Source organism: Pyrgilauda ruficollis, unplaced genomic scaffold (assembly GCF_017590135.1).
Source record: "Pyrgilauda ruficollis isolate IOZ18807 unplaced genomic scaffold, ASM1759013v1 scaffold181, whole genome shotgun sequence".
In the NCBI taxonomy this organism is placed as follows: domain Eukaryota; kingdom Metazoa; phylum Chordata; class Aves; order Passeriformes; family Passeridae; genus Pyrgilauda; species Pyrgilauda ruficollis.
The window spans coordinates 30,686-44,403 of NW_024517096.1; the positions used below are offsets into that span (position 1 = coordinate 30,686).

The 13,718-nt window shown below is 49.6% G+C and overlaps 1 protein-coding gene across 1 annotated transcript in view; it reads left to right on the forward strand.

The window, feature by feature from the left end:
• SFXN5 (sideroflexin 5) overlaps window positions 1-13,718 on the forward strand; it is a gene marked incomplete at its 5' end in the record, with an annotated part of 91,130 nt that overhangs the window by 28,879 nt on the left and 48,533 nt on the right. The window contains 4 exons of the mRNA XM_041464604.1: window positions 1,013-1,078; window positions 8,083-8,136; window positions 9,926-9,982; window positions 11,610-11,675. Coding sequence (XP_041320538.1) covers window positions 1,013-1,078; window positions 8,083-8,136; window positions 9,926-9,982; window positions 11,610-11,675 — 243 coding nt within the window. The remainder of the gene's footprint in view (window positions 1-1,012; window positions 1,079-8,082; window positions 8,137-9,925; window positions 9,983-11,609; window positions 11,676-13,718) is intronic.

Genomic DNA, 13,718 nt, shown 5'->3' on the forward strand with positions numbered 1-13,718 from the left:
TTCTGGAATGGGATCCACACCTGGAATGAGGAGAAGGTTCTGGAATGGGATCCACAGCTGGAATGAGAAGGTTCTGGAATGGGATCCACACCTGGAATGAGAAGGTTCTGGAATGGGATCCACACCTGGAATGAGAAGGTCTGGAATGGGATCCTCAGCTGGAGATGGGGGAGAAGGTTCTGGAATGAGATCCACAGCTGGAATGAGAAGGTTCTGGAATGGGATCCACACCTGCAGTGGGAAGGTCTGGAATGGGATCCTCAGCTGGAGATGGGGGAGAAGGTTCTGGAATGAGATCCACAGCTGGAATGAGAAGGTTCTGGAATGGGATCCACAGCTGGGATGAGGAGAAGGTTCTGGAATGGGATCCACTTTGTGAGAAGGTTCTGGAATGGGATCCACACCTGCAGTGGGGAGAAGGTTCTGGAATGGGATCCACTTTGTGAGAAGGTTCTGGAATGGGATCCACAGCTGGAGATGGGGAGAAGCTCCTGAACTGAACCCCACATTGTGTTTGGGCCTCGGGGGTTTTCCCTGTGACCCGTTTGCTTTCCCTGTAGGACAAAGGGATTTTTCTCCTCATCCTGCCCACCCCTGTGCCACAGCCAGGGCTTTCCCCCCTTTCCTACCCCGGACATCTCAGCCTCCGTGGAGGTGCTGAGATCGGACAGAAAATCATTTTCCTTTCCCTCCTCAGTCTGCCTTTGCTGGGGCTCAGGCACAGCTGTGGGTGGCTTTTGGGGACACAGAGCCACTCTTTGTGTGTGAGGGTCAATGATTTCCTCCTAAATGATTAAAACTCATTTAAATTTTAAATTTAATTTAATTAATTACTGCAGGAGAGGGGAGAGCAGTGCTGGGGAGGGGTTTTGTGGAGGCTGCCTTTGGTGAAAAGGAGGCTCCCAGGGCAGGGAAATTCCAGGGACTCCTTGCCACAGGAGGTGCTTGGAGCCGAGGGGTGGCTGTGCTGTGCCCTGGCCCTCACTGTGACTCTCTGGTGACACTTTTCCAGGCCATCATCCACCCCGACACCAACGAGACCATCTTCATGCCTTTCCGAATGTCAGGTACGCCGTGCGTGTCCCGGCCACTCCTCTTGGGCTTTGGATAAAGTACTGGGAGGGTTGGGTTCTCCTCCTTTGGAACTGGATCTTGTCAACATTTAGACCAAGATCAGGAAGGAATTCCAGCACCAAAATCCCTTTGTAGGAAAGGAAAATGAGGATCCTAAATTCCATTGTGACATTTAGTGCTTAATATTTCCCCCTTTCCTTCCTTTCCCCCCATTTCCTTCCTTTCCCCCCTTTCTTTCTTTTCCCCCCCCTTTTTTTCCTTTTTCCCCCCTTTTTTTCCATTTTCCCCCTTTCTTTCCTTTTCCCCCCCCTTTCTTTCCTTTTTCCCCCATTTCTTTCCTTTTTTCCCCCCTTTCTTTCCTTTTTTCCCCCCTTTCTTTTCTTTTCCCCCCTTCCTTTTCCCTTCTCCTTTCTCTCTCCCTTCCTCATGGAGGGGACAGGCACTTCCTATTTTGACTGGACCCCAGCCAGAGCCTTTTCTGGCATTTTTTGTGGGATCTGTCACTATTGGGAGCATTTTAACTTTGCAGAAAATGGCAAATCTTGCTCCTCACAACTTCAGGGGTGTAAAATACAGGTCGGCAGCTTGATCCATCCTCACTGGATGAAGAGGAGGGGGCTGGGGGGGTTTATTCCCCAGGAAAGAATGGGATGATCCCTGTTTTTCCGTGGGTTATGACATCTCATAGCCCCAGCACTGGGATTCCAGGGAGGATCGGCTCCTCTGTGCCTTAATGAGCTGTTTAATGATTAAAAATTAAATTTAAAACTCTCTTTGGGGTTTTCCCCCTGTGCTCAGGCCCCCAGCAGCCCTCCTGGGAATGCCAGCACAGCCCTGGTGCTTTTCCAGCAGATTTATTGAAATAAACAGGACCTTTTCCATGGATTTGGGTGCAACATCCCCCGATTTGGGCACAGGGGAAATGAGCAGGGTTTGGGGGAGGATGCTGAGGGTCAAATTAACACAACCTCTGTTTGAGGGTTTTATCTATTAATGTATTGAGGGTATTGATCTATTATCAGGTTATTGATGAATTAACCTCTATTTGAGGGTTTTATCTATTCATGTTGAGGGTATCTATCTATCTATCTATCTATCTATCTATCTATCTATCTATCTATTCATTGAGGGTATTTATCTATTGTCTATAGGGTTATTGATGAATTAACCCAACCTCTGTTTGAGGGTATTTATCTATTATCTATGGGGTTATTGATGAATTACCCAACTTCTGAGGGTATTTATTTATTAGTGTATTGAGTGTATTTATCTATTAGTGTATTGAGGGTATTTATCTATTATCTGTCAGGTTATTGATTAATTCACCCAACCTCTGTTTGAGGGTATTTATCTACCATTGAGGTTATTTATCTGTTCATATATTGGGGTTATTTTTCTATTCTAGATGAGAATACTGATGAATTAACCCAGCCTCTGGTTGAGGGTATTTATCTATTATTAAGGGGGTTTTATCCATGAATATGTTGAGGTTATTTATCTACTGTTTATGAGGTTATTTAGGAATTAACACAACCTCAGAGGTTATTTATTTATCTATTGTTGAGGTTCTTTTTCTATCAATATATTGAGATTATTTATCAACTATCTATTATTATCTGTTGTATCTATTGAGTTTATTGATGAATTAACCCAACGTATTTATCTATTCATGTATTGAGGGTATTGATCTATTATCAGGTTATTGATGAATTACCCAACCTCTGAGGGTATTTATCTATTAGTGTATTGAGGGTATTTATCTATTATCTGTCAGGTTATTGATTAATTCACCCAACCTCTGTTTGAGGGTATTTATCTACCATTGAGGTTATTTATCTGTTCATATATTGGGGTTATTTTTCTATTCTAGATGAGAATACTGATGAATTAACCCAGCCTCTGGTTGAGGGTATTTATCTATTATTAAGGGGGTTTTATCCATGAATATGTTGAGGTTATTTATCTACTGTTTATGAGGTTATTTAGGAATTAACACAACCTCAGAGGTTATTTATTTATCTATTGTTGAGGTTCTTTTTCTATCAATATATTGAGATTATTTATCAATTATCTATTATTATCTGTTGTATCTATTGAGTTTATTGATGAATTAACCCAACCCCTATTCAAGGTTATTTATCTATTATCGAGGCTATTTATTTATTAATATATTGAGGTTATTTATCTGTTATCTGTCAGGTTATTGATGAATTAACCCAACCTCTGTTTGAGGTTATGTATCTACTATTGAGGTTATTTATTTATTCACATAGAGGTTATTTTTTATCAAATATCAGGTTATTGATGAATTAACCCAGCCTCTGTTGGAGGTTAATTATCTATTATTGAGGTTATTTATCTATCATCTATTAGGTTATTGATGAATCAATCCAACCCCTATTTGAGTTTTTTTATCTATTACTGAAATTATTTTTCTATCAATATATTGAGGTTATTTTTTATTAAATATCAGGTTACTGAAGAATCAACCCAGCCTCTGTTTGAGGTTAATTGTCTGCTATTGAGGTTATTTATTTTTTTTAATATATTGAGGTTATTTATCTGTTATCTATCAGGTTATTGATGAACTAACCCAAGCTCTGTTTGAGATTATTTAGCTGCTATTGAGGTCATTTATTTATTCATATGCAGAGGTTATTTTGTATTAAATATCAGGTTATTGATGAATTAACCCAGCCTGTGTTTGAGGTTATTTATCCATTCAAAATCATTCCCACAACCTCCTTCAGCACCTCCATTTTTCCCTCTGCAAAGCTGAACTCGTTGCTGGCAAAATGCAACTCCTGCTACTCTCAGATTTCATTTTTGGACACTTTTATTTTGCATTTCCATGGTTTAAGGGTCTCTTCCCAAGGTGAGGAGCTCCAGCTCAGCCAGGCAGTGCCGTGTGCTCTCGTTTGGGTTAATTAACCCAGACATGAAGAGGAAAGGGGAAAGATGAAGGTGCTGAAGGAGGTTGTGGGAACGATGTTAAATGGATAAGTAACCTCAAACACAGGCTGGGTTAATTCATCAATAACCTGATATTTAATACAAAATAACCTCTCCATATGAATAAATAAATAACCTCAGTAAGTAGATAATTAAACAGAGGCTGGGTTAATTCATAATACCCTGACAGATAATAAAAAATAACCTCTCCATATGAATAAATAAATAACCTCGATAGTAGATAAATAACCTCAAACAGAGGCTGGGTTAATTGATCAATAACCTGGTATTTAATACAAAATAACTTAAATATATTAATAGGTAAATAACCTCAATAGTACATAAATAACCTTGAATAGGGGTTGGATTAATTCATCAACCTGGTATTTAATACAAAATAACCTCAATATATTGATAGAAAAATAACCTCAATAGTAGATAAATAACCTCAGTGGGGGTTGGGTTAATTAACCTCCTGAGGCTGTAGCTGAGGGTGATTTCTCCTTGTTTTGGGGAATTTTGGGAGTGTTTGGGTGCTCTCCTTGGCCAAAGGCAGAAGGGAGAGAATTCTGCCTGTTCTCGTCACCTCATCCAAACAGGAATGGTTGATTTAGCCCAGTTTTGTGGGAAACTGAGGCACAGTTTGCCCCCAAAAAACTGGAGTCAAGAGGCACTTTATCCTCAAAGCCACCAGCTCCTGCTTCAGCTTACTGGTCCATTAAAACGGCCGAAGGAGCAAAATACACTGAATTTAATCTCCGTAATCCCAGCGCTGCTCTAGGCCCGGCTCAAGGCTGTCACCCTTCCCGAAGGAGGGACCAGCAGGGCTGCTGCTGTTTGTTGTGGTGGGCAAAGCCTCGCTGGGAACTTTGTGTGGGGCATTTTAAAAGAAAAGGTTAAACAAAAACGAGTTAGCGATCAAATTGACAATGAAATCGGCCCCAATCCAGAGCTGTCAGAGGAGCCGAGAGCTGTCAGATGAGCCCAATTTCAGGAGCTGTAAAGGATAAACTGGAACCTCTTGTCATTTAGAAAAAAAAAAAAACCCAAACGTTTCAAATGTTAAAATTAAAATGTAACATTTATGCCAATCGATCTGTGAAATTTAGTGACAAAATTGGCAGCCTGCTCCAGCATAAAAACAGTTTGAGTCTTGTGTTCCACAAAGGGGGATGGGATTTCCTCAAGAGAGGCTCGGGCTGGGCCGTCCTTGTCCCCAGGGAGGGTTTGTGCCCGTCCCCAGGTGGGATTTGGGGTCAGCGGGTGCCCCGAGCCGTGAGCGGGGTGGGGATGAGCAGTTTAGGACCGTGCCCCTCCCGCGGGTATTTCCCTCTGCAGAATAATCCACTCTGGGGTAGCTCATTGTGAGGGGGATTAAGGCTTCGGGGGAATAATGGGATCTTGGCAGCGGCTCCCCTGACGCCTCCAAATCCCAAATCCCACATCCCGGGGATGTTCCTGCTCCCCGGGGCCCTGCCCTGGGCTTGGCCTCTGCGGCCTTTCCGTGCCGGTTTGGGGCCGACCCCGCCGCACAGGGGACAGCCTGGGCTCCGTGTGAGCGCCAGGCTTTGGCTTCTCCCCATTTCCAGCCCGGCAGGGAGAGGATCCAGCCCCTGGAATTCTTTCCCTGCAAAGCAGCTGCTGGCCTGGAGCCTTCCCCCGGCTGCTGTTTCCTCCTCTGGGGGCAAGATTTACCCACCTTTAGGAAATGCAGCTCAAACCCGGCCTTGAGGGCAGAGTCCTGCTGCCACCACAGCTTTCAGCGCCTGATTTCCCTCAGCCATCCAAAAATGGGGCTCTGGGCGAGCTTTTAGAGAGCCTCTGAAGAGCCAGGTGGGAATTCGGGGCTGCAGGTGGCCGTCCCACCTCAGGCAGGATTCGGGGTTTGAGCCGGGGCTGCTCAGAGCTCCTTGGTGTCCACGGGTGGCTTTGGGGCCACCAAGGGCCCTTCACACCTGATCGCCAATTAAATTCCGTCGCTGACACTTCGCCAGTGTTTAGGAGCTCTTTTTTTTTTTTTTTTTTTTTTTTTTTTTTTTATTTTGTTTTCCTTCTTAGTTATTTTTTCCCCTGACAGTAATTAAAAGTGAAATTGTACATTTCTTGACAGACTCTTGCACATATGGAGAGTTTGCATTTAAACGTGCCTCTTTCAGTCATACAGATTTTGGGTGCTCTTTTTTTTCTTTATTTATTTATTTCCCCGCCGGAATTTTCCCCCGGCGCTCAGCCCCAGCCTCTGCCTGGCCCCGTTCCTCCCCAGCCTCGTCATCCCGCTGCTTTGGGGGGCACCAGGGCTCGGGCTCGGGGTTAGGGGGGCTTCGTTTGGGGCCGCGTTAATTAATGCCGAGCTCCGCGTGGGGGAACGGAGCCGTAAATTAGTGGGAGCTGGCTCCGGGCCAGGGAACAAAGTCCCTGCAACTCCACGAGAGTGGGAGGAAAAGCTGGAGGAGGAGGAGGAGAAGGGAGAGGAGATGGGAAGGGAACGAGGCTGCCCAAGCCCCGTCCCCTTTTGTCGGGGGCCGTTTCTCCCTCCATCCCTGGGGATGGCCCATCCATCCCATCCCTTCCCAAATTCCTGGGAATGAGCTGAGGAGACGCTGGGGAAGGTCTGAGGGTGGGGATGAGCTCTCAGCTTTTGGAGACACGAGCGGAGTAAATGTGTGGAGTTAAAGGGCTGCTCGGCCTTTTAATTCCGTGGGGTTTTGCAAGAAGGAAACGCCTGCGGAAATGTGGGGGGCTGGGGGCACAGGGAGAGAGGGAAGGATGGCAGGGGTCTCCTGTTGCTGGGAATTCTTTGTCCTGGCTGTGTTTGTTGGGCTGGTCCTTGGGATCCCCTTGCCTGCATCCCTTTCCTCTTCTTCAGCTTCTGATGGCCTAAACCAGGCAAAAATGGCCCTAAAACAGGAAACATGGCCCTAAAGCAAGAAAAAATGGCCTGGAACCAGGAAACATGGCCCTAAAACAAGAAAAACTGCCTTAAACCAGGAAAAATGACCCTAAAACAGGAAAAAAAAATTGCCCTAAACCAGAAAAAATAACCCTAAAACAAGAAAAATGGCTCTGTAGCAGGAAAAATGGCCCAAAAGCAGGAAAGATGGTTCTAAAAAAAGAAAAACTGCCTTAAACCAGGAAAAATGGCCCTAAAACAAGAAAAAAGTTGCCTTAAACCAGGAAAAATGGCCCTAAAACAAGAAAAAAGTTGCCTTAAACCAGGAAAAATGGCCCTAAAACAAGAAAAAAGCTGCCTTAAACCAGGAAAGCTGGCCCTAAGGCAGGTGTTGTGTGTGTCAGGATGGGATTTGCAGAGCTGTGTCCCTGTGATGCCGTGAGACACAGCCCAAGGTCACCCCAGGCCCAGGACACACCTGTGTGGCCTCAGGTGCTGCCAGGGGTGACCTTGCAGAGCCTCTGGTGTCCCAGTGCAGGTCCCAGCAGGGAACATCTGGCCAGATGTGCAGGGCTGGGCTGCCCCGAGCCTTGGGGGGGATGGTGACACACCAAAAAAAGATTGATTAATTAAAATAAATTCAATTAAAAGAAACCTCAGGCTCCCAAACAGGAGCAGAGTGCTCCCAGGTGGCTCTGCTGTCCTCAGATTCCAGAGGGATTTTCTCCTGGTGCCCCAAACAGGGAATGTGCCAAAGGAAAGTGAGTACCCCCTGTTCACTGCCAATAGTGACAGCTTTGACCTCTTGCCTCCGTGCAGGGTTTGTGTTTCCCTCCAGAAACATCGGGATTAGGGAATTGTTTGGGTTTTAATGGGACCTTTGGGCACTGCCAGCTGCCAGGGGATTTTTAGGGTGTATCATGAGCAGCAATTAAAGGTGCAGAGCTTTCAGGAGCAGCCACATCAGCCAGTTCCACCCCTGGAAAACGGAGAGACAGGAGGCTGGAAACGACTGGGATGACAAAAATAACGGGAGTGAAATAAAGCCAGAAATGAGGATAATTTATTCAAGTCCCTGGAAATCAGCTTGGCTGTTTGCATGCCTGGAAAAGCACGGAGAGCAAACCAGGGATGCTTTAATAATGAGAGAATCTCTCCTCTTGCAGGTTGTTGGTCTCCTCCTGCCCAACCAGACGCTGGCCTCCACTGTGTTTTGGCAGGTGAGGCTCCTTGGGAAGGGTGGGAGTGTGGGGAGGTGTCTTGGTTTGAAAAGCCAGGTGTCTGCTGAGGAAGGCAGGAGCCTCCCCTGAAATGGAAAATGGAAACCCCCTTCAATAAAATACACATCTCACAACCCAGGGCAGGAAGGAGGAGCTGGGTTTTGCCCAGAGGACAGGCTGCTGCTGTGGCTGTCCCACCTGGCCATGCTTTAGGGACAGGATTTGCCTGGATCCATCCAGGGACAGGCCTGCAAGGGGCTGGAAACAAACCTGGCCTCCCCTTTTCACCCCACTCCTTCCTGTGCCATGGCAAGGAAGAGGCAGAACAGGCCAGGAGCAAAAATCAGATTTTGGAGCCATTTTGTCTGGGTGTAAATGGTTTTTCCATGTGCACATCCATGGAGGTGTTGGCCCTAGGCTCACCCATCTGCCTTTGGGAGGACGAGGAGCTGGGATTTTCCTTGGGGAAGGACGTTGGAAGGGCTGGGGATGATGGGAAGCCCTGTTGCCAGGAATTTTGGGAATAGCTGTGCATGGCAAAGCCCAGGAACCCTGCATTCAGTCTGCTACAGGAACTTTGGGGGAAAACAATCTGTGTGTAGGGAGGTGCTGGTGTGATTTCCCGTTCAGATTCTGGGAATTAAGAGTAAGGGGAGGAAGCAGGCACGGGAAGGAGAGATCCATAGTAAACACACCACAAGTGTGATTCCGTCGCCAGCTGAAACGAAGGAACGAGTTATTTTCAGCCTCCTTTCTATGGCAAATGTCTTTTTATTGTCTGCACCGAGAGCGGGGATGGAGCTGTGCAGTCAGGAAGGCTCTGAGCAGAGTGGGATCTGCCTGGCGCCTGCGGAAGGCGGCGGGGCCGGGAGCACGGCGGGACAGCCCTGCTGGAATTCGGGCTCCGGCGGCTTTGTCTGGGAGCTGTCCCCGAGGACGAGTGGCTGGGGACATCCTGAGCCACTCAGGGCTTTGAAGGCTACTCACCCGCCCTGTTTAGGGACATCTGGGGTGGAATCCCAGGCTGGTTTGGGTGGGAGGGGACTGTAAATCCCATCCCATTCCACCCCAGGTGGGCAGGGACACCTCCCGTTATCCCAGAGCGCTCCAGGCCCTGTCCAGCCTGGCCTTGGACACTTCCAGGGATTCAGGGGCAGCTCCAAGTGCTCTGTTCCAGCCAGTTTAGGGCCGTGTGTGTCCATAAGCTGGGCCACCTGCTCATCTCCTGCTCCTCAGAAGCCTCCTGTGACCCTCTGGGAGCCTTTGGAGCTCAGGAAGGGCCTTCTGGGAATGGCACTGGGCTTCCTGCTGCATCCTGACTCACATGGGTTTGGCCAGGACACCAGGAGGAACTTCTTCACATTAAGGGAAATTGGATATTGGAAGGGGCTGCCCAGGGAGGTTTGGAGACCCCATCCCAGGAGGTGTCCAAGGAAGGCCTGGACAAGGCACTCAGAGCTCTGGGCTGGGCACAGCTTGGGCTCCGTGACCTTGGAGGGTTTTCCAGCCTCAGTGATCCTGGAATTCTGTGGGATTAAAACCCAAGAGCAGTGAGGGAGATGGGGCCAGGAGAGGAGTAGCCCATCCAGGGAAGCACAGCTGCCCTCGGGACACTGGACATCTTGGAATTTCCATCCCTCCATTGGAAGGCCATCAGTTCACACCTAGACCCTGCACCAGCGAGGCGTTGAGCTGGGAGCAGTCCAAAGGCAGATGAGTTTTCCTCAGAACTCCCAGAAGGTGGGATTTTGTTGGGATTGTGCTGATGCTGTGTCTCTCTGTCCCGCAGTGGTTGAACCAGAGCCACAACGCGTGTGTGAACTATGCAAACCGCAACGCGAGCAAGGTGAGCCAGCTGTCCCTGCCAGGGGGGCTGTGACAAACCCCCCTGGTTCCTGACTGCAGGGTGAGGGTGGCCATGACAAACCTCCCTGGGCCCTGACTGCAGGGTGAGGGTGGTGACAAACCCCCCTGGTTCCTGACTGCAGGGTGAGGGTGGCCATGACAAACCTCCCTGGGCCCTGATTCCAGGGTGAGGGTGGCCATGACAAACCTCCCTGGTTCCTGACTCCAGGACAGTGAGGGTGGCCATGACAAACCTCCCTGGTTCCTGACTTCTGGATGAAGGTGGCTGACAAACCTCTCTGGGCCCTGACTGCAGGGTGAGGGTGGTGCAAATGAAAAGGAGCAGGTTTGATGGAGTTGCCCAAAAAGAACTTTAATAATGGGATGAAAAACAACAAACGTGGAGAAGTTGAGCACAGTACAAGGGGCAGGATCCAAAGCCCTGAAACAAAGGGAAAGCAACACTATATACACTTGGGGGTGGAACATTCTGGAATTATAACCATATAGGGGAAACAAGTAACCACTAGGGGAGCAGAACTTAGCATAACATATAGGGGATACATAACAGGGTGTAACCAATGGGGGAGCAGGACTTAGCTTAGCATAACACCAGAGGCTTCTGGGGGAGCTCTCAAGCTCACCCTGATGCAAACAAATGATTCCCAGGGCTTGAAACTCTGTCTCTTTTGGGGTAAAATCTGTCTGACTGCGAGTCACAGCTGGGCCAATTCCCACACACAGACAGGAGGAGCTGTGGGCCTGCCCCAGGGCATTCCCACATGGAAACACCAAACCTGCCTCTTCCCTGCTATGAAACCTCTGGGGGATTTCTAGCGTGGCCATTGTCCCGTGTTTAAACTCAGTGTAACCAGCACAAGGATCTGGGAATCACTGCAGGTGCAGAAATGAGGCTCAAGGCCTCGGAGCTGAACCAGTCCATGGTCCCAGCTGGTCTGGAATGGTTTAACTGGGATCTGAAAGAGCACCGAGCAGAATGGTGCCTGGGCTGGGGAGCAGGAGGAAGCTCCATGACCCCATCTCCCAAGGATTTTGTTCATGCTGGTGGCAGTGGGAAGTGCTGAGGCTGTTCCTGGGAAATGCTGGGGCTGTCCCTGCTCCATCCTTGGGAGGGCTGTCCCTGCTCCATCCTCGGTGGGGCTGTCCCTGCTCCCTTCCTTCTCCTCAGCCTCCGTTCATCCCGTGTTGGGATGTGGGAAGCTGAGCTGGAATCCATCCAGCTCACTGAGAGAACATTTCACAGACAAAATATTGACTGTGGCGAGTTTGGGGTTCAGCACTCCAGGGTAGAAATGCTAATTTGGTACCATTTGCTGAATTTCACTCACATCCTTCCTTTGAGCTGCTATTATTATAATTTTCTGATGCCAATTAATTTTCCATCCCCTGTAACCTTGCTCAGGAGGCCACGATTTCCTCGCTTTTGCCTCTCAGGATGACAGCCCATGTGTCACAGAACAATATGACAAAATTAAACCTGTCTCTGCTCTGAAACAAATACAACAAAACCAAAACAAACAAACAAAAAATAAAAGGGAAAAAATGGGTTGAATATTAATAACCAAAAGTTTGTTTATTGAAAATATGTTTTGTTTTTCTTTCCAAAGCCTTCTCCGACATCCAAGTTCATCCAGGGCTACTTGGGAGCTGTCATAAGTGCTGTCTCAATAGCAGTGGGTAACTCTTTATATCTCTGGATTTCATGACTAAGGAGCTGCTTGGGAGATGTTTTTTTGGATTGCTGAGCATGTTGATATCTTTTAATTGACTTAACTCCGTCTTGATAACCAGCAAATGCTGTCACCTGGGGTGTGGCTGGCCCTGCATGCCCGAGCTTTGCAGCAGAGCCAGAATCCAGCCCCTCCTGCACTGTGCCTTGGCTGCTCTGTGAACTCCCACTCTCCCTCGTGCATTAATTGGTGGGGAATTAATTAACCAGGCTAATTTAGAGACCTCGAGGCTGCAGGGCCCTGGGTGGCAGGAGAGGAGAGGCAGAGCTCTGGAATGTTCTGCTAGGGATGGAATTACATCTTCCCCGTGGATGTGTTTCAAGCTGGAGCTGGAGTTCAGGTCATGGCATGAACCCTGGAATGGTTTGGGTGGAAGTGACCTCAAATCCCAGCCAGTGCCACCTCTGCCATGGCAGGGACACCTCCCACTGTCCCAGGTGCTCCCAGTGTCCAGCCTGGCCTTGGCACTGCCAGGGATCCAGGGGCAGCCAGAGCTGCTCTGGGAATTCCAGCCCAGCCCCTGCCCACCCTCCCAGCCAGGAATTCCTTGCCAAGATCCCAGCCCAATCTGCCCTTTGCCAGTGGGAGCCATTCCCTGTGTGCTGTCCCTGCAGGCCTTGTCCCCAGTCCCTCTGCAGCTCTCCTGGAGCCCCTCCAGGCCCTGCCAGGGGCTCTGAGCTCTGCCTGGAGCCTTCCCTTCTCCAGGGAACATTCCCAGCTCTCCAGCCTGGCTCCAGAGCAGAGGGGCTCCAGCCCTGCAGCAGCTCCGGGGCCTCCTCTGTAGTTCCGTGTGAAATAATCTGTGAGAGAGGAGCTTTTGACATTCCTAAAATCAAGCTCTTCTGGCTTTTAGTACATTCCCAGGAGCACAGGTTGACATCAGGAGCAGGATCAGCCCTTCCCAAAGGGGCAGGAACAGTTTGGAGGAGCAGCTTGGGAAAGTTATTCCTTACACTGGGGTTTGAAATTATCCCCAAACTGAGTGGTTGTACCTTTTCCTCTGGAACATTAAAGGTCCCACAGCAGTTGGTGTTTTTCCCTCTGGCCAAGACATTTCCCCATTTTTTCAGGTCACAGAGAATTTGCTCCTTGTGCAGCTGCCAGACCATTTTCCAAAGGGTGTGGAGCTGTTGAAGGGCCTCGAGGTTTTGAGGGAAAACTCCATTTTATTGGGTACCTCTGTGCTGGATGGTTTGCCATGTCTCAGTGTGTGTGCTGGGCACTGCTGCTCCTGTCCCCTCTGCTGTCCCCTCCTGCAGAGCTCACCCTGCTCCCAGCCCAGCCTGGCTCACCTGGGCTCCCAGCCTGGCTCACCTGAGCTTCCAGCCCAGCCTGGCTCACCTGAGCCCCCAGCCTGGCTCACCTGAGCCCCCAGCCTGGCTCACCTGAGCCCCCAGCTCAGTCTGGCTCAGCTGAGCCCCCAGCTCAGTCTGGCTCACCTGAGCCCCCAGCCCAGTCTGGCTCACCTGAGCCCTCAGCCCAGCCTGGCTCACCTGAGCTCCCAATCTGGCTCACCTGAGCCCCCAGCCCAGCCTGGCTCAGCTGAGCCCCCAGCCCAGCCTGGCTCACCTGAGCTCCCAATCTGGCTCACCTGAGCTCCCAGCCCAGCCTGGCTCAGCTGAGCCCTCAGCCCAGCCTGGCTCACCTGAGCTCCCAATCTGGCTCAGCTGAGCCCTCAGCCCAGCCTGGCTCACCTGAGCTCCCAGCTCAGTCTGGCTCACCTGAGCCCCCAGCATGGCTCACCTGAGCCCCCAGCATGGCTCAGCTGAGCCCCCAGCCCAGCCTTGCTCACCTGAGCTCCCACCCTGGCTCAGCTGAGCTCCCAGCCCAGCCTGGCTCAGCTGAGCTCCCAGCCCAGCCTGGCTCACCTGAGCTCCCACCTCCCTCACCCAGGAGCTGTGCTCACTTTTCCAGCTCAGTTCTAACCCTAACCCCATCCTAACAACCTCAACGCTTCAGTCTTCCACCCACAGCTCCCTGGGGAAG